This window comes from Zootermopsis nevadensis, unplaced genomic scaffold (genome assembly GCF_977971745.1).
Source record: "Zootermopsis nevadensis isolate Lab colony 2312 unplaced genomic scaffold, Znev_1.0 Znev_ptg000024l, whole genome shotgun sequence".
Classification (NCBI taxonomy): domain Eukaryota; kingdom Metazoa; phylum Arthropoda; class Insecta; order Blattodea; family Termopsidae; genus Zootermopsis; species Zootermopsis nevadensis.
In genome coordinates, this window is record NW_028259156.1 from 17,840,823 (window position 1) to 17,862,691 (window position 21,869).

The 21,869-nt window shown below is 37.2% G+C and overlaps 2 protein-coding genes across 4 annotated transcripts in view; one reads left to right on the forward strand and one right to left on the reverse strand.

Moving 5' to 3' along the window:
• LOC110829565 (uncharacterized) overlaps window positions 1–21,869 on the reverse strand; it is a 173,054-nt gene that overhangs the window by 112,440 nt on the left and 38,745 nt on the right. The window contains exon 1 of one of the 2 annotated variants that reach the window (XM_087355228.1): window positions 9,657–9,938. The exons of the other annotated variant lie outside the window; for it this stretch is intronic. The gene's annotated coding sequence lies outside the window, so the exon portion shown is untranslated. Of the gene's footprint in view, window positions 1–9,656; window positions 9,939–21,869 lie in introns of those variants that run through there. 2 annotated transcript variants of the gene reach the window in all.
• On the forward strand, window positions 788–21,680 carry LOC110829568 (uncharacterized). 2 transcript variants are annotated; one of them, XM_087355229.1, is made up of 7 exons: window positions 788–955; window positions 1,085–1,169; window positions 10,867–11,000; window positions 13,053–13,187; window positions 13,464–13,589; window positions 19,693–19,836; window positions 20,327–21,680. In XM_087355229.1, the coding sequence occupies exons 3-7, from the start codon at window positions 10,881–10,883 to the stop codon at window positions 20,570–20,572; spliced, it is 771 nt and encodes a 256-aa protein (XP_087211355.1). In that variant the 5' UTR covers window positions 788–955; window positions 1,085–1,169; window positions 10,867–10,880; the 3' UTR covers window positions 20,573–21,680. The 2 variants fall into 2 exon arrangements, with proteins under 2 accessions (XP_087211355.1, XP_021919106.2); XM_022063414.2 differs by lacking the exons at window positions 788–955; window positions 1,085–1,169 and adding an exon at window positions 8,869–9,093.

Sequence of the window (21,869 nt, forward strand, 5' to 3'; positions counted from 1 at the left end):
GCGCGTCCACAAAGTAAGTTTCCCACTCGTCCCACAGCTAGCAAACCTTATATTGCGCGAAGCGACTGTGCTTACGTGATAGAGCAATGACGTAGCATGGCGCATGCACTAACGGTACTTCCCGCGTTCTCACAGTAGCATCGTTGCAGCTGTTGAAGATGGAGGTTCTTATTCCAGCTCCCGCCGACTGTGAAGTGCGGTCAGTGATAACGCTAGGCCGCACACGGCTCGACGGACAGCAGGTCTCCTGCAGGAGTTCAGCTGGGAGGTGTTTAATCATTCACCCTACAGCCCGGACCTCGCTCCCAGTGATTTCCATCTTTTCCTACACCTCAAGAAATTCCTGTCCGGTCAGCGTCAGCGTTTTGAGAATGACAGAGAGGCGGAGATGGTTGTCACACAGTGGTTCCAATCCCAGGCGGCAGACTTCTACGACACAGGTATTCAAAAGTTGGTCCCACGGTATGACCAATGTCTCAATTCCGGTGGCGAATATGTTGAAAAATAGCTGGACACTTGCTGTATCTGTTGCAATAAATATTTCCATGAAATTGTGTTTTGTTTCTGTAAACGGCCCCAGGGAAACTTACTTTGTGGACGAGCCTCGTATTTCCGACGGGCGAAGCTTTCATGTTGAGGAACGGAGAAGCGATTTCGTAATCGCTCGAGGAAACCTCCAATAACAATAAAAAGTATGAGTACCACATTATGGTTCTTGGAGAGAGAGTGAGTGACTGAGTTCAGTCAGATGGTGGGAAGGTTTGGAAGAAGTGGGAGAAATTTAGTGGGAGACAGTTGGATAAGAGAAGTGGGAGACCGCAAAGTAGTAAGTTCACCTTGGCAACATAAAGAAATGGCCGATATACAGCGACAATGTCGAAAGAACGGCATATTTCATTTGTTTACTTGAGATTACCACTTCAGAACGTCTAATTTAGCTTCTCATCACTCTTAGGTACGACAGTGCTTAACTTTCGCGCCGCGAGATACAAAGCGCTTGAAAACGCCATCCACTTGCTGCTGAACTATATCCTTCATACACGATACTAATTCATCGGTATTTTTGTTTTACGGGTGCTTTCAGCGAAAGCCGTGTGCGTCTGTGAATAAAGTGTTCTTGTGTGTTAGTCCAGTGACGTCAGTAAAAGTTGAAGTGACGAAGTGAAAATGTAAGTACTCATTGCTTAGTATAGTTATAATGCTTCTATTAACTCAGTTAAAATTACGTTCTAATATGCCTTTTTATATGCCAAATTAATGTGCATGAAATGTGTCCAGTTACGAAATCACATGACAAATATATTAGGACAATTTAACTTTGATATCTGCAATAGGCTAATATATTTACCAGGATAATGTCTTATCTATTCTCTGAGCTACATGTTGCATAACATCATATTACGATAAATCTAACACGTGGAAAGCTTCAGTTAAAACAGTCTACAGTAGTGTGTATAACTACACGTGTAGACAGTCATAGACACATGTTAACTCTCGACATACATTACCTACTTAATTTCGAAGTGTTACTACAGTAAGGAAATTCTAAAGGTTTGCAAGTCCCTTCAACTCCTTCTATTTAAAAATATGAGCTCATAAAACAGAAACTGTACATGACTTAACTTAAAACACAAGTTCATGAATTAACAGTATTTCTCACAAAGTAACTTACTTCAAGGTTAACATGACAGACGTAAAATCTGTGAGAAAATTAACCACATTTGTATACGGTTTTCTGTAATATTTAACAGTGTAAATAGAAGGAAATAATTACTGTTGTATGTTTATGGCTTGAAACAGCTAATTAAATTAAATAAATTTTAAACAAACGCGACGTTAAGACGAGAAAAATGACTGAATCAGCATCAGAGGTAGGCGAAAACATGTCTATGGTCACGAATTAAATACTCGTGCGTCATTGCCTCTCCACCTTGAGCACACAACGAGAGGAAAGTTGTCTGGGAAAGTGATAATTAGCTGGGATGTTTATAGGGATAAAGTGATTACAAGAGATGGTAAAATCACATGCAATTCTCCGCAGCGAAATAAAATAGCCGGATCTGAAGTTATCACACTGACTGCTGTTGAAGAAGGGACAGGTCTTTCGTACCTTTCAGAATTAATCAACTGTTAACCCCCCCACCCCCACCCCACCCCACCCCGACATTCAACAGAACGAAAATGTATAACAAATTTTATTCCTATTTTTAAAAAAGCTTTTGAAAAAAGTCCGAGTATAAATCTACCCTTGCACAATCAGTAAAAATCCTGAAACAATCCTTTTTACACGAGCTCGGTCATTTAACATGGTTCAATTAACAATTAAGCAAAGCAAATATTGTTTTTAAATCGGGAAGTAATTCGTCACACGCAAATAACATTATTAAAAGGCTATTTCCACTGTTTGAAAAGATGTCATCTCTGCTATAACGCACTGACTGCATCGTTCAACCTTGCAGTAGCACGCACCGGAGATTATTTCTTCATATTTCAAGACATAACAGGAGCAAACCCCCCGGCCCCAAGTGTTAACTGTAAACGGCGACGTTAAGGCCTTATAAGGGAAATTTCCAAATGACCCAACCTAATCATGTGTTCATTTACTTGAGGGGAATTCGACCTTGTACATAATGAAACCAGAGTAATAAACCTAGGTACTTATAATAATTATAAGACCTACTTCATGTACCAAGGCATAAGAGAGAAAAAATTACATTTTTTTCGAATTTGTTCTACATATTACTTATCTGCCTTGACACTTGCAAATTCTGCCAGACATTTTCACAACCAATTTGTGACAAGAGCAGCCGAGATTTAAAAGATACCACGGCCGACTCCTCTCAAATCAACTAATTAACTTATTGCACAGAGCAAAGTCCTTCTTGAAAAACTAACAGTCACTCAGCTTGTTAAGAAATCCTCCACTCTTCATGGATCCCGAAATTTCATTACTGTGTTTAAAAGAGCCCACACCACATATCCTTAATCTGAGTTCTACAAATCCAGTCCACACTATTTCCTTAATATTACTTTAATATCATATTTCCATCTACGCCTAGGTCTTCTAAGTGGTCTCTTCCCTTCAAAATGTAAAATCCCTCGTTTCCTGCATTACCATGAACAGAACGCCAATTAAGTGCCTACAGGAAAAATGTTTCTTTGTGCCACTGACAGTCACCTGTCACTCTCAGCCTGTGATTCTGAAGTGTACCGTAGAGAAATCACGTGAAAGTGCAGTTGCGATCGGGCGTGACATGGCTGCGACGTTCTTGAGAACCCTACCAGCGCACCTTGATTTCCTGATCAACATTATAATGTGTATTATTAACATAATCATCTTCCACGTCACGAGGGAAAGAAAGAGTACGCGACACACACGTATTTTGCAGATATGTTCGTTGACATCTGGACACCAATACTGACGGTCTGCATTGGATTTATCTGAACCAGGGTACGGACCTATGGAGGGTTCTTTTGAGAGGGGTAATAAGACTTCGAGTTCACGAAATATGGGAAATTCTTTGACAAGCTGAGCGACTTTCGGCTTCTACAAGGACTTTGCACTATGGATAATTTTAAACCTGACTGTTAAATACAATCTCTGATTTCGCACCCTAATTCTTTAATATTTAGAAAAAAAGATATACAACATTTCTAGTCATTAATAACATGGCTACATATTACCAAACAGATCTACTGAAATGTTACCAATTATTAGACAGCGTAGTAAATGTAACGGTAGACCTTGTACATTCGCTCGAAGCATTTTTGTTTCCGTTCAGACTGAGAGCTTTACAGACATTGCCTCTGTTAAGTTCCATCACGAAACAAAGCGTCTACAAACTTTACTTTCGCTTTCACAAACATAAATCAAAGGGACGCTTCTCTGGAGGCGAAGTGTTAGAAGCAGTTCTGTCGCCTGACCTTGAAAGAGATTTCTCCGTGCAGACGATCAGGAGAAAGGCGAACAATAACCATCCAACCAACTTTTAGTTGCGAACGGGTTTAAAATTCAGGACCATTGTCAACAGATACTGAAAGTTAAGGCTTCACATGCTAACACATGCCAGCTGATACTAAAGAGTATATTCAAAAACAATTATGTCTGAGTTAGTCTCGTTAAGAATGGTGATTTATGTTTGATTTTTCTTGTTTCTGATGACATTTCGAGAGAGCGGAGGCTGCAGATGAAACGAAACCAGAGCTGTACGGAAGAAGTGCAACACATTTGTTTATTTGAGAGAAATCTCCAGCTGTAATTGTAACAACAGTTGGTGTTACTTCTGATTTGAACATTCTCACTTGAGCATATTTAAAAAGATTTAAGGCAGACGTTTACACACGTCGTACGATATAAAGGCGTATGTACAGTGGAGGTCAATCTCCACACATTCTTTAGCATTAAACTGAGATATTAGCTGCACAGTCCAGTCACTTTCCAGTACCAATTGTAATAATAATATGACAAAGTAAGGAGGGAAGTGGTCGTGGTCTACCTCAACATTTCAAGGAAACAACGTGAAAATATCCTCAGGTAGAGTAGTCGGCTTCCGGGCCGAATACTGAACCCGGGATATCCCGATAAGAAGCAGGCGTGCCAAACGCTCAACTTCAAAATTTTGGTTCGAAGATCTGAAATTACTGGGCGTCATCGCTTCGAAGTTAACTTTTTATCTGCGGAAGTACGTCAAGTCGAATGTGCGTTTCTATTTGCTCATCCCAAACAAGACACGCCAGAGTTGGTTAACGGAATTGAGGTGGAAATGCGACAAGGTACTTCATTAGACAACACTTTGTTTTGCTAATTGAATCTGTTAGCGAGGAGAGCTTCCGTCCTCTGAGTTACATAACGCTTGTGTTACGGATGAAGGTAACCTAACTGGAAACCAAGGAAACTTACCTTGCTCGTAGGAGGTACTAGAGCGTGGGAATTGTTCTCAGGTGGCCATGACAGACGTTTGTTGATAAATATTTGTATATAAACAAATTTTGAGGGGTGTAGGTACACGCAGTTTAATTTGGAGTTTTTATCTGCAGTAAATGAATTTTAAGACTGATAAGAGAGCCGAATAGTGAGGGAGTAATTTGAAAATCTGTGTTAATAAAACTGAAACCATAGCCTCCTAACAAGAATTACCAAGATATAGCAATCAGTTAAAATGTTAGATAAACCAATAGAATTACAAAAAATTACAGAACATTTAATTTAAGAAGGCGAAGGACCTGATTCGTAAACTGTCAGGTTTTTTGACTGACATTGCGTAAGCTGATTACCTTGTTCTTCCTGTCTTAAGCCCAGGATCATTGAGCACTGAAAAAGCATCCTAAAAATTAAGACCTGGCACACGTTGTCGTATTTTTGTGCTGAAATATTTACCGCTGAGGGCAGTGTTGTTCTAGCTCCGTTTGTCATGGATGGAAAAATTAATTTCCACTTACTTGTCCGGAAAATTCACTGTACACGGCAATCGCTTATTCGGAGTAAAAATAAAACACTACCGGACGTGTTTCAAGGCTGACACCCTTAGTAATTTTATATGTAAATTTAATCAGAGATTGTCCAAGTTCATTAAAAGAGGTTTCTACATGAAGCGGATGGGTTTAAATCTTAAGTAATAAGGTTATTAATGTACCTATTAATTCGTACGTAAAACATTGATTGGGTAGTTTATAGTATCAATATTCATGAAAAATTAAACTTTAAAATACATCTGAATTTTATCTTACTGACATAATATAACTCTACGAGAAATTTAAATACGTGAATGCATAATATAATGACCTATTTTGTTAAGTACAATATAGAAAATAACACAAAGTAAAACTTAATAATTTTCACTCTAAACTTAGTGTTGTTAAGGTGGATAAATAAAGGATATTAAGATTGATGGGACATGTAGCACGGAGGGTGGAAACAGTTACACAGCAGTAAAGCTAAGATAGCGGTAATTGCTTCACCTCTTCATAAACGACAAATGTAATTCCCTTCCTGACTAATTCCACGTTTCATGCGTGGCGTCTGAGCACCTGCTGTCTTCCATCATCCAGTTACTCTGTCATCACAAGTGGTTTAAAGTGGACAGGAAGCAACGAACAGATTCGTTCAGGTCGTGAGTTTGACATAAGACTTACGTAACATTTGCGTTAACTGTCACAGAATTGTAACAGCACATGCAACAATAACTGATGACTCTCGTCTGTTCTACGACGGCACATGATGTAACTCATCTCGTCACAACTAAAACGTTGCTAGGTTCTGTCTTCAGCAAACTTCGCCAACTTTTCAAGAATCATCTTCGTCCTCGTCCTCGTGGTACTCAAGATGGTTCTCGAAACGTCGGCGTTTTCTTTACTAAACCACCTGACATGACTAGTAACACGAGAAGAATTAATTATATTAGTTTAGAATAATCACCTATGGCGTAAAGTCCAGCCCCAATTTTATTTAAATCCTTACAGATATCAAGTTAATAAATGCGGACAAATGGACGTTACAACTCGTGAGTTACCGGTTGTGAGAAATCGAAATGCGATATTTTGTATTAATTCTAAGAAATTAAGGTATACGCTTTTAATAGCGCAACGTTCTCAATATATTTCAAGAAAGTCCGTCCAGCCATTCCCCGAGCTATGAGATGTCTACCGACGGACTTACCAGTAAAGATATTGGGCCAGGTAAGTGATGCTCAGAAAAACATGGCTAATGGCGTTCCCTATGTAACACCTCATAACGTGTTCTTCGCCTACGTGAAGCGTAAGGAAAGATCTAACATCTGAGAAAAATAACAAGAATTTTGCACGCCCTAATTATCGGAGATTAGTCTGAAACGACCCCGGTACCCACTGCATAGGCGGCTAGGTGGGCCCCCAAAGCCTGTCTGGAAGCAGCGGCTAGAGGGAAAGTCCTCTGACCCTGTCGGCGACTCTAAGTTATGTTAATTAATCATGTATCACGAACAACATTTCGATCCAAAATGTATTCACAATTTGATGTTTGTTTCTGTGTAACAGAATGTGGGCGTTAATATAAAAGTGCTAAGTTGAAAATTCGAAAAAGTCACGGCGATAAATTTCAAAATTTACTGATTTCAAATAACCCATGACAGAGACCAAGTTTATTACATTTCAAGAAATAAAATAATTTCATTTTCTGGATGATTACACTAGAAGCAAACTGAAATATACATTTTCTACAGATTTAGATTAATTTAAAGGCACGTTTCATAATTAAACAATACAGCCAGAAGGTTTGTACAAAAAATTCAGCAATTTTAATTATATACATATTTATTACGATTAATTACCCTAACTCAGAAAAGTTTACGTGGAAATACGATAAAATATGACCTGCAGTTGAAATATTCTACAGTGCTAAATGACCATAATATTCCCTTAATTTATGCCTTTCCGTGAGAAATAGGAGAAAATTCACTTTCATTGTAGAATCATGCTTTATACAAAGGAAAAGGATTTTTTATTTTCTATACATTCTCAGTTTTTTCTGGTGAACCCAAATCGACCTACATGAATTTGGAACTTTGTTAAAAAGACGTAGAACTATTAGCTTATTTGGAACCATTTAGCGTTATTGCATTACAGCTGGAGACAATAACAGGCGAACTTATGAAATTGTGAGGTAGAAACAAAGCTGTTGCTACTTAATACTGTTTCCTAAAGTGAGGTACAGTAATATATCATCAGAAAATACGCATCCTTGATCGTTAAATGTTTTAGAACGTGAAATAACAACATATCGGCTGCAGAAATCAATATTTAGGTTAACTATTGAAGTTAGGTATGTGTAACTTCGTGCCTACAAATTCTGTTCATTAGGTTATGCCGTCAAACTGAACGCTAAGAAGATTTTCATGCTGTCTTCATGATATGTTACGTTCTACAACTTAACACAGGTTGCATAATTTATAGTCAATGAACTATTACCATACATCATTTTTGAGCCCTGCATATTAGATGGTTCTTGCACCTCAAAATGCCCTCGCGTCCATCTGTTGCCTGTGTATCGTACTTGTAAATTTGGAAATATTCCGGCATGTGACATTCTGGAAATGGTTTATGTTGTGAAATTGTAGAAAGGAGCCATGCCAAAGCGGGTGTTCCGTTAGGATATCTGAGTTGAAGAGAAAGGCACATGTCGTAACTGTGTCTTTCGGAGCTTCAATCTTTGCCACACGACCACATGTAACGCCCTTAAGAGACTCCCAGCTACTCCTCGTGCTTGTTTTTTATCCTGCAAGTACGTACCAGATTCGTTCATATGAAAGTTTGTGACAATGGTAAATTAATGTCACCACCGTCCTACAGGTGATTAACCTGAAGGTTTGGTGGGCCTAGTCGAAAGGTTCTGTATTCAATCTGACTAATGTCGAAAATCGAATCACTACGAAAGCATAACTCAGAATTTCAACACCGCTAATACCAAATATCAAAATTTAATTTGACAGAACCTTGAGCCAGCTTCGTCCACCGCCGACGTTCACAACCTATCTACCTAATAAATATTTCTGTGTTATTCTCCCATGTCGTCAGATTTACATGCAAGTTGTATGTCACTGTAGTTACAATCGATAGAAATGCAACTTATTCTTGCATAACAATCATGTTGCGGTGCAAAAAGTGTACAAGTGAAACAAACAGAAATTATTGGATAATTTTACAATATAACACGCATATACCTGTTTAACAAGTTTCACCACTTATGTCAGTCCCTCTTTATTATCGTCCGTCAAGTTCCCTTTCTCCGCTGTGCTACTCTTCGCCGTTCATCAACCCCTCTACCACTGTCTCTCCCTTCCAACCACTATATGCGTGAGTAACCGGTAGACGCTTGCTTTTGAATCTCCTTGACCCATTACAGCATCATTCGTTAGTAAAGTCGCAGTCAGATACGAATTACAAAAACAATTGCTATCTACCGAACTAACGAAAAGCTCGGTTCATATTAAGTGCTGTGGTGCTAGGAGGAACAACCGCGCGTATGTGTGACCTACATAAGAACTTGTTCAAATAAGAGCTGAGCCAGTTGAAGTCAGAACCGGCGAAGTGACGGAAGGGAGAACCATATTGTCTTCATAGGTCTGCATTTTTATTTCTGAGGTTTTGTTAAGAAAAAACTGTATACATATTAACGATATCACATAAATCTCGTTTTGTGTACCTGAAGACTTTTATAGTACCAAGTGTGAAAAAAAAGATATCAGGTTACAGACCGTGTATTAAAAGATACTACAAATATCCATCTTACACGAATAATGTGCAGTGTTTTAATTGAGAACCTAAATGTTCACAAATACTTTATTGACATTTAAGTCAATTTTGTAACAATTAATATAAATTAATCAAGGCAAGGCGTTTAACGTCTACACAAAAGTGCACGTATTTGAAATCAATAATTTATTAACCCCAGAAAGTGTTCTATAGTTAATTATGTTCTAACACATCAGGCTTAACATAATTAAAATTTTAAATTTTATGCGCGTTTTTAATCATCTGGTGTCTTAGTATTCGGGCGTTAACATTATTTTATAACTTTTCTACTTATTGTAATATGTATTAACTGTAAAACAAGTGTTAAACTACAATTAGTTAATTTTTTACAAAAAAGTGGAAGTACTTTAACTTGTATATTACATACTTACTTATTACTTATGAGTGTGTAAATTGTGGCACTATTCTTAATACACAGTAAGCCTGTACTAAAATCGAAAGTTTCCGCAATTTGGAAGTACTTTGTTCCGTTAGGATTTGAGGTTCTCGCGGCAGTGAATACGAAGATGGCTGTCTTCTGGGTTGTAGCGCCGCGTAGTCTGGTAGAAGTTCACCGATGGAGATTCATCGTCCTGATAATGGAGGTAGTAAGTACCCCAGAAACATTGGTAAAATTCTAAAAGACTAGACAGTGTTACAACCCAGAAGACAGCTATCTCCAAACTCACAATTCGTTCAACTTGTGTCTGAATCACAACTTCACCTTGGTTCTCCTAAACCGGAAATGCGAAACTTACAGAAAGTTGTCAGTATGTTCTGAAGGTGAAACGTAATGCGCATAAGTCTGATCATAAAACACATGAGGTCGCGTGGATGAGTCGTTTAAAACGCGTCTGTTGTTTCCTGCACTTAAGTCACGGTTACTTAACAGGCTCACAAACATTTGCTGTAATCCAAATCTACTTAGTTTCAGTCTTTACTGGCTTATTATTTTTTGTACGTAGCTTTAGCTGCTATTTCTGAAGTACTAACTTACTTTTTAAGCGGCATATTCATTTGTTTTTGTAAACATTCTAATCACTGCTTTCATATTTATCATAATCCAGATATAATTAAAATAAAAAGTTTAATTTTTACATTCTGAACATCAACTGTAATTAATCTTGTAAATACAAGTTTCATACGATCCTCTCAACAAACAAAACGCTTCCTAAATACACTACGTAGATACTTTCTCCATCTCAACTCAGCCATCAGCGATCATTCGGCCATATTACTGCAATGATCACTAGAAGGCTTACTGGAATTGACTCTGTCGTACAACTAAATGTCTTCTGGCAAGAGTGAAAGGAAATTAACGCGAACATTGCATAATAAAATTGGAACAATTACTTATTTGTCATAAATAAAGACACGATGGAGATGTAATCCCTGCAGGTCCTCTGATTCGCATATATAATAGTTGAACGTTTCAACGGATATCGATGAAATTTGGTATTAAGCGTCTGATCGTATATGGAAGATGTGCGAGGGCAGCGCTACTCCAAAGCGGAGTACACACAGCTTACAACTCCGGATTAAACGTTGCTTCGCCGTGTTTCTGTACGAATGAATAAATATCATGCGTTTCCTTTGTTTCAGAGGCTGACTTAACAATGCAACTTATTACTCTGTGCTTTTGCGCGGCGATTAGCGCCCTCTTCGCTCTGACATCTTTGGCGGATGCTCAGCAAATAGTTCTTGTATCAGATGCTGATATCAATGCAGTTCAACAGGTAAGCGTGGCATAACTAGAGCAGGCTGGCTGGGACAGATGATAAGGACCAATCAAATAACGTCAGATTTCATCGTTACATTAAAAATGAAGTTCACACAATCCTGACAGTTTAAAGCGAACCTCGGACTCAACAAGAAGGCTAACCCTTTTCCCTACCCAAATTAGATCAACTGTTCCAGCGACTGACTGCTACTTTCATTGGGGGGCCTTGGACCCTTGAAAAATGGCGTCGAAAAGAAGTGGGGAGGGGAGGAAGGGCCCTGAAGGGATCTTTAAATTGGCTCCAGATTTAGAAATATGTAATTACGCCTGTCATTCTAATATAATTTAAGGTAAATAAAGGTAAGTGTAAAATTAGAATAATATGACTGAGAGTGTGTAATTATCTGTATTTATTCGTTCTTTTAAAATGCACTTAATAGAGTCAGGAGTAACAACAACAACAAAATTATCATTTGTCGTTGCTGCTGTGGGCTTATGTTATTTTGAAAAATTATGCAGACTAATTAAAATCAAAACAGTTTTGCAACCTACATAAAATTACTTGATAATTTAAAGTTTGGAAAAGTGACCATAAAATTAAGGGAATCTTTTAACGTATCCTACACTCTCATTTAGTGTATTACTCCGAGTTACCAGAACTGAAATTTTGTGAGAAGCTGAAAAACAGAATTAGTTTCGGAAGATATTTATCGAATAAGCTAAATTATTAAAAATACAGTCCCTTGTTCTTATATAAGGATGTTAACTGAAACTACTTGAAAACAATATGAAAAGAAACAGATTTCAACTTCAGAGAGTTGAGATAACGTTTTCAATTGGAAAAAGAACTACGTAATAATAAATTTTGTAGTTTATGTTCCTATAGTACTTATTGCAATTAATTTGGGGAGGTTACGTTAGGATCTTCACGCATCTCATTTGATGCAAAGAAGAAACGGTTTGCACAAAAAATGTTTTGTGAACTTAATGGCTATTTGAATTCCATAAAATCAGGGTTTGTTACGTTTGTTAACTAACAGAGAATGCACATGTCAGGAAACACCTTACGCCGTTAAATGGGGTGGTTAGTTAACAACGGATGGCCAAGTCCAGTGATTGATTTGTCCTAATTCTAAGGTGAAACCAGCTGCTTTCAGTTTCCCTTTCTAAACCTAATCAGATAACCGTTATTTTTACTCGACTCTTATGTAATGGTATCTTCAGGCTACAGAACGAAAGCACGTAATGAAGTAACGTTATGGCGGAATATTACAGACAACCCATCAGACAGCATGTGACTCGTGTATCCGGATATTCCAGTTTCGATTTCAACAAAGTACGCTCCGCCTGCTTTTTGTTCCATGCTCGTTTCATGTATGTAAATCACATCTACACTTCAGGTTTTAGACTATGTTAAATTCTGTTCATGTCATGCCTGCTACGTGCCCTCCCCATCTCATCCTCCTTAATTTAATAATCCTGACAATAACAGATGGAGTACCGACACATACAGGTTGTCCCAAAAAAAAAAGATGGATATACACACACACACACATTCAACGAATAAAATACAGACATTTTAATAAACTAAACCATTACATACGTAAGCACTGGCACTTAATGAATTAGCGAATCCAAAGTGCGTGCTCAGAATGACCAGATGACAGCTGTGCGCAACTGACTGACAAGTTTAATATTACTTATTACGATGAGATTAAGTCTTTTTGGGACAACCTGTACTATGATGCTCATCGTTATGAAAGCATAATTTTCTTAGTCCTTTTGTGTCTTACCATTTCGTATGCAAAAATTGTATAACGAAATTTGTTACATAAACAAGGACGGAATAATAAAAATTTAAAGATGATACAAGGAAATTGAGCAAACGCAAGGAGATAGAGAAAAAATTACAAGCGGTGCATAAAATGAGTTATGAGTGGAAGAAAAAGTAATTTTTATCAGACGAGAGGACAAGAAGCCAGAAATTAATGGAAGTAAAATTACATCTTAATAAGGGTTTCACAGTCGTGGGCCATTTTAAGTGGCCATCACAGCGAATTTGTTTTAGGGTGCGCTGAGCTCCAGTGAAGTTTTCGGGCCGGTTCTGAAGGGAAGAGCTGAGCGCCAGAAGAGGAAGATTCTGGAGCCCATCGTGGAGGCCAGCTTCGGAGTTAAGTCCGTACTCCTCAACATCATCTTCGGGGTAACGTTAATACTATTAAGTCTGACGATACAACACGCGGGCCACACAGTACAAGAGTCTATATTATAGTGAATTTCACAATTCATTGCAGGTATAAATGTGCTGTCCTGAGCCACGCAGGCGCGTGTAGTGTTCATTTCGCTGCAAGATCCATTTGTATACTGACAGAGATCTTATTAAATGAACGTGATTTTATTCGAATTGAAGAACCGAAATGCCAAATACGTTACAAAGAAAGGTATCTTGAAAGATTTCGCTACTTGTATTTTTGTACAGAAAGTGAATCAGCTGATCGACTACAAGACGAGACTGGTCGATCAACTCGACAGGAAGAACATCGAGCTGAACAAGGCCGTCGGACTTTATGGAGAGAAACCCTGTGATACACCAAGCCAAACAACGGTAAGGTTCTCTTCATCATCAAAGGCGGGTCAGGCCTCACGTGATACCCATTGCACGAATTGTCTGTTTATCAGCATGGTTGAGCTCGGAAAATATTAGACGTATTTCGATCAAATTCAGTAACGGTGGGTTTTCTGCCAGAATGTCCGCTTAAACTCGCAATTCATTACCCTCTGCGTTTATCGAAGTGACTTATCCTAAGAAACCATCAACCTCCTTACGTGCATTTTTATATTATTTATGGATCTGAAATGTTTTAACTGATGTATCTGAACTAATGGTTCATGTAGCAATTTAAAAATTACTTTTCGGTGGATATGGTTTGATATTATTTTTTTTACATTTCTAGGCCTCGGGCGCATTCCAAGGCTATGTGTATTGAAGAGTATCACAAGAAACGTCTTCCGGTTGCAATGTTTCAGTATTAACAAAATTACGAGGAAAGTCGTTTTAATAAGTTATCGATTACATTACAAAGATTAACGAATTTGAAAATGTTACGCTATTGCACATTGGTTTACTTGATACAAAGTCGTACGTTATATGCATATCCAATTGTCCAAACAAAGCACAGAATAATCTTAACAAATCGGTTTTGACAGCAACAGAAATTTAAAAAACGGGAATTAATATTTATGTACTCAAAAAATACAAACATTATTACTTATTTGTCCGAACACAATATCCAATTTTCTCCAAATGCCTCCCAGAAACGTGAAATACGCTCAAGCACACTCAAATTGACGTGTAAAATAACCAATGAAACATTTCCAAAACACAGTCATATTTAATACGTTGAAAATTGATGGAATATTGTGCTTGTGTCAAAGACCGAATTACAACAGCTCTGTTAACACTTTAGACTTTTGATATGTATGTGAACAAATGAGGAGTGCCGGGAGAAGAAAGAAAATTATAATAACAGAGTGACAGAACCCCAATCATCTTTTTATAAAAGTTATTTCGAATTAAGAAACGTGTGTGCCATTTATGAGCCCAACTTGCAGCCACAAAAACTCGATGACACTTGAGAACACAAAAAAGAATGGCAAACTGAAATATACTGGAACGAAATTCTTGAATTTAATTAGTTCTCGTATTTTGTGGTTCAAGCGTTACTTCACCATTCCCAACACCAACTAAGTCAGAAGCCCTTGGTGACCAGGGAAGTGAACCTAGACAGCTTATCCATCTATTATAAAAATAAAAAACTTTATAACATTTTACATGGTAAACCAAAATGTTGCCTCATTATTCCCTGATGATAAAGATGGAAGTTTCCGGACAGTCGGACTGTGTCGAAGTGGCTAATCGTCCGAGAAATTTCGATTATATTTCGTCGCCGTGAACACTGCAGATGATATATGAACTATTGCACGTAACTCTACTGCAATATTCTACTTTGTACCACTCTCTTTTCAGGGGCTAAACTATCGATTCTAGTACTAGAATGTGCTGTCCATTATGCCATGCTGGATGCATCCCATCAACATCATCATTATTATTATCATCGTCTATCTAAACTCACACTCATCAATAATTATGTAGCGTTCTTGCACTCATCTGAACCCTAAGCCACTGCATGCGACTTTTAATCCAGTGCCTTATTGACATCTTTGCCGGGAGAACAGGCTCAACATGTTCTCAGAGAAGCAGATGTGGTAATAGTTGCCACACTGGATTACTTTCTGGTTTCAGCAATACCAATTATAAACAGAGCTTATACAAGTTAGCGGACGAATGAAGGGCGTGTAATTATTTATTTGTAACATATATATGATATATTTACGTATACACTCCGTGACCACATGTAAAGGAAATTTGAATGTTGTGAGACTTTTGTAGAATATATTTTTCTTTTCATATTGTGATCTTATGGAAAGTATTATAGCATCGTGCAGTCCTAAAGGTGGTTACCAACGTTTGAGGAACACACTGCCTCCAGTTTCAATGTAGAAGTTCCTCCGAACGGTACTCACTTATAGAACTACAAAATGTCACAAAGTAAATCAGAACCTGAACTCTCATTAGAGGCAAAACTTCGAAAGTCGTGTACATAGTTTCTCCCTTTGAAGAACGCAACGTTTCAGAAATTAACGTAAGTTTCTAAATATTAATTCGACCATATTAGTTCTGTAGTATACATAATTTTCTCAGTTTCATTAACTGAAAAACTATATTATTTGTCATAGTATGTGTACAATCACTATGTTTGTATGAATTCAAATAATGCAGGATATTACTTAAAATGTTTTAATGTATTCATTGAACTGAATTGTAGGTGTCATGTATAGACTGATTATAAATTAATGTAAATATAAACTATAGTACATATCTATCCAATACATGTAACTTAACCACACTCAATTTGTAATATCTCTTAACATCCTCAAGCATACTTAAATGAGTGATAAAATTTTAATACTAATACTAATAAACATTTCTAGAACAGATGTTGTTATCGTTATTTAAGTGGCATATACCGATTTACTATCGGGCACATATAAGAATATTTACAGACTGTGTGTAACATTAAAAAATAGAGAAAAAAGACTTAATTCCAGTGTGATAAAGTAAAGTAAAGTTTGTCCCACTATACGCCATGTAGGCGTTTGGGGTGAGTGGAGGTACAGCTCCTCTCTTCCTTGACCTCGGCACTAGATGGGAGTGAGTGGTCAGCATCACTCCCCGGCCGGCTTTACCCCCGGGAAAAGATCCCGGTACCCATTGGATAGGAGGCTGGGTGGGCCCCAGAGCCGATCTGGACGCAGAGGCTAGAGGAAAAATCCTCTGCCCCCGTCGGGGATCGAACCCCGGTCGTCCAGCCCGTAGCCAGTCACTATACCGACTAAGCTATTGTGATAGGGAATCAAATAAAATAACGAATTACATTAATTAAATTTAAAACTTTTCGTTTCGAACAGAGAAATATTGGCGTGATGGTCGATGAATGAATAAATAAGCAAATACTAGAAATTAATACAAAATTTTTGATAACATAAGATAGTTACTGTTACTCTAAAGTGAAAGAATTTTATAAATACAGAACCACGAAAGAACTGAATTTAAATGTTCAGTATTAAAATATTTAAAAATTACCGTCAATCACAATAAAATTAAAAATTAAAAGATTAAAATATCATATTATGTTCCCTTTACATATGGAACTTACACAACATGTTTCGGCTATATATAGCCATCATCTGGTGTTTTGTATATAAACTTTTCACTGAATTACTTTTAAGGATTTTCCTTATGATGTTTTGTCCTTTATGTTGATTCACCATTCGTTGTAGTACCAGTTATTGTAGTATTCCAGGTCACTAATTTTGTATTTCTTATTGATGTCGAAGTTCAGTATATGGACTGTAAAATAAATATAAGGATTACGATATTACTTCTTTGGTAAGTTCATATAATTTATTTCAACTAATTATTTTGTTTTCTATATTCATTTTTCATTAATATATGAATATTTATTTCACAGTCCATATACTAAACTTCGACATCAATAAGAAATACAAAATTAGTGACCTGGAATACTACAATAACTGGTACTACAACGAATGGTGAATCAACATAAAGGACAAAACATCATAAGGAAAATCCTTAAAAGTAATTCAGTGAAAAGTTTATATACAAAACACCAGATGATGGCTATATATAGCCGAAACATGTTGTGTAATTTCCATATGTAAAGGGAACATAATATGATATTTTAATCTTTTAATTTTTAATTTTATTGTGATTGACGGTAATTTTTAAATATTTTAATACTATTAATTCACAATATGACGCATCTACAATACCTTTTAAATGTTCAGATTAACAAACTCCGTACATGCTTCACACAAAGAAACCATTAATTAAAGACAAGATGAACAGGATTAAATCCGAACATTTAATTTCCTTCAATTTTCTTCCTTTCGTGTGAAAGAAACAATTCAGTCAGGAATTTTTGCTGAATTATCAACTCTGCAGTAAGAACTGTATGTCTTGCACTTCCTATATTGATCACTGTAATAACAAACGCATAAGATAACTAACAAGGTTTTTTCGTAGTTAAGGGATGTGACAATATATAGCGTGGTAGGTTTATGACTGAGAAATCAGAACGAGTGAAGCAAGAAGATGTCCTGACATATCTTAAGTTTCTGTCTACTCGTTTACCTGGACGGACTGAGAATCAGCCGGAAAGACCTGTAAGAAAAACCGGTTGTCACCCGGGATTCAAAATCAGTATCTATACCACGAGTTTTAGAGGTCACACAACTTTGAAAAACATACTAGCCGAGTATCTATGATAATTAGTTCACTTAGTATTTAAATTAATTCGTGCGTTATGTGATTAAAATACTCCAGACTGGCCACCTGTTCTGGTTATCTGCCAAACTCAAAAATTAGAATTTTCTTCAGAAGCTAAAAGCATCTCAGATGTTCAAGAAATGTACTGTCCGAAGTTTCATTACTGCCTTTGTTACAGTCAGCCACTGGACCCTGCCTTGAGCCAGTTAAATGCAGTCCCCATTCTCCAACCCTGTTTCTTTATAATTAATCTCAATATTATTGTTCCATCTACTCCTAAGTCTTCCAAGTTGTTTGTACAACACATATTGGTTTATGACCATTGGCCAAAAAAGATTCTGCAACGACAATTCGTTTAAAAATGTAATAAAAGAAGCCAATGACAGAGACCCTCAAAACATGTCATTTACATTCTCATTGTGAGATCTGCAAAATTTTATACAGAAAAAAAAATTTCTTTGCCACAACTGCATCTCCACCGATTCTAGTCTCCTATTTTACCCGCGCCGGGAGTAATTTAGCCTGAATGAGAACCTGGTCACACACACACACACACACCCCCCCCCCCCCCATCCAGCACAGAAGTCAAGAATGTGTTTTCGTGTTTCACTTCAGTTCAACCATCCCCCGCTCCTCACGGTGTGTTGCAAACACAAAGGGGCAACTCCAGTTTATACCATTACGGATCCTTTAAAATCGTAAAAGGCCTCAGTAATTGTAAAACTGTGTCACGTCTTTGGAGCGTGGGTCTGGTGAAACCTCAGTGGGCGAGGTTGCGCGTTACGCAAAGAATACAAGTTTTATATCATGTTGGCATACATGTCCTCATGACACATGCAAACTGATGCAAGTTACATATATTTGAAATAACTACAAACACAAATCATTTCGCCATTTGCCATGAAGTAATCCCATCAAGTGTCTCAGATACGAAAGTTTCAAAGTGTTTCAAAACGAATCTATGTCTCAAAGCTGTTTAGAATGTGATTCGACTTAAGTCTGAAAATCAGGATAGCTGAAAAGTTGGGCAGTTCTTCATTAATTAACTATTAATTAACTACATTGAGCAGGGTCATATTTGAGAAGCTGACGGGTCTTCAGTCATCAAATTCACGGCCCCTTACGGAACCCTTACGTTCATTACGATTGCAAAGACAGACATGACATCAGCACCAACAAATATACGTTGTTATTATTGCTTTAAGATTATATGAACTGTATCAAAGAATCCTATGATATATTTCATTTTAATATCGTTTTATCTGTTGAATATTTTAGTACCGTTTATATAAGGTTACAGGCATAGAGTTCAATTTTATCTATACAAACAATAGCGCCCCTTGAAGATGGGCCGATTATGGACCGAAAATTGTAGTGGAACACGAATGAAAATAAATAGAATGACTGAAAAAAAGGTTTGTGTATGGATCCAAGTTATTGTTTTATTACCGCGTTCATTAAGACTAAGCCAATGAATTCCATCCCACAAAAAGGCACTGGCTTCTTCATGATCTCCTTTAACAACATCTTCACATTTGCGCGTTGAATCCCAGAATTAATTTCTTCCTTTCAGATTTTTTGCGTATGTCTTTCGCATTCCTGCCAGGAGTTACTGGTTCGAATCCATTTTGTAGATATTGCGATGGAGCAAATAGGCCTGTCTAAGAGACCAAAGAAAATTTCACACCAGCTGACCCCTAAATCCAGCCCAAAACTTCATAAGGCTGTCATATTCCTCTGTACTCCATTTTGTAACAGCCTCAGTCTATAGTGTTATAACAATTACGTTTGTTATCAGGTAAAGCCGGCCGGATCCACGACGACGGAGGAAATTGCGGATGTTGGCAACAGACGCGTGAATCTGGAACTGCCCAACGAGCTTATCGGTTCTTCCTTCTCACTTGTTACCAGAATATCAAAAATCATCAGTGACGTCATCCTAGTAAGTACAAAACATACTGACATAAAAACATACTGCCCAGTGGAACGCTCTAAGTGTTCAGTTAATGGTAAGAGGTGGTTTAAACTGAGATTCACGCCTGTAGGCAAACAAGTGTTACTTCTGATGAAGATGTTTATCTCAAATAGAAGATGAAAGTGCACTGACGGCGAATTTGTTTCTCGACAAATGCAAATTCGTGCCATCACAAAATCTGAAATTATCATTCATACCAATTATAATAAAGTTTGACCAGAACACGCGACACCTGACCAACAAGGAGTAAAATTCCAAGGCTGGTCATACTGTCTTAAGAAACATTGGCCTGAGTCATTCTTCGGATCGGTGGCCTCTCGACTCCAACCACCAATTTCCCTCTGGCTAATTCTAACTGCCCTTACAAAATTTCAGTCATTAATTTTTTATAAAACTAAAGGCACTGTTGAGAGACTCCTTTAGGAGTTATTTAATGGCATTGTCCGTCCCGTTCCAGAACACGGCAGCAAGAACGCAGAGGCTTGTCGAGGCAGTGAAACCGACCTTTGGGAAAGTACTGGGCATTAAGACATCGACGAGGAAGCCACCGACAGGAGCCAAAAGTAGTGCCATCAGCAGCAGCTACAGCAGCAGTAGTAGCAGTAGTAGTAGTACAAGAAACGGTAGAGGCAATGCACATGTGACGTACTTGGCGAATTCACATCCTTCGGTATCACAGAATTTAATCGAATTGGGAAGCTAACACGAGAAAGAACAATCCGTATTGTGTTAGTCTCCATAGTTATGGATTTATATAGTTCCTTACTCTGAATTTTGTGCCGTAACTGTGTTTCAGTTCATACCTAAAACACAACGTTATCATATACACCGTAATGTTCACCCAGTCCAACACAGTAACACAATGGTAAAAATGTAAGAAATTATAAATGAGTCTGGATGTCGCAAGCAGAAGTGTTTTGTAAATTTGAACGCCTTACGAGTGGTGATGAAATTATTTCAGTTTAAGAACTGTAACACAAGCTTAAACTGGTACAGAAATACAAGCACCACATTATCCAAAATTTAATCTTAATCCAAATTTTTTTTAAGTATTAAATGAAAAATTTTACTGGGTATTTTCTAAAATAAACCATATAACTGCCTACTTACATTAAAACTTTCTGTGATGCATTTTTACTACATCATAAATTTAAACCAAACAAATTATAATCAATTTCTTTTAAAAAACAACTGAAAATTTAAAGACATATTCTTGCGGATTGTAACGCCGTGTGGTTTTTGAAGGTACGTATCAACGTTACTAAGGGACGTACTGCCTCAACTCTTAGGACTGAAGCTGAAGGCAGTAATATTACTCTAAAATTTGGTATTGACCTACAAATCTACACGGCGTTAATACTCAGAGATCCAGTAACACCATTTTCCCCACTGTGAGAACTCAAAATTTGATAGTTTCCAACAGACAACAAGAATAAGTTGATAGTTTACAGTTTTGATGCGTCATTTTTGTGTTTATAATTCACTGGAATACGATCTATAGTTCAATTATGGTAAATATGAATACACTTGTAAATACATATGGTGCTCGTAAGAAAAGCATAAGGTACGTATTAAGAATTGTGTTTAAGTTCTTATTACACACCACTTACATAACTGATTACAAGGACCATTCTTTTTTTTAATTTCAAACAAATGTACAGAATCGGGTGCTCAGAAATACTAATGGTTAAAAACAATTGAGCTTACAACTACACTGCAAAATAAAAAAAGGTGTGTCAAAGATCAATCTGTGGGCTGTAACTTTGTATCTATACCGTATTTATAACATAAAGTGAAATATGTGCCATATATACATTTAGTGTTCTGTTCTCACTACATTTCCTTACATATCAGTTCCGTGATTACGTTCATACTCTGCAATTCAAGTTGTGTTTTTTAACTGTGCAAATCAAAATTACAACCATTGTAAACATCTATTACATATGCCATGCAAAATGATCAACCAATCACAGGAAGGAAAGGCTTAATTGCATCACATG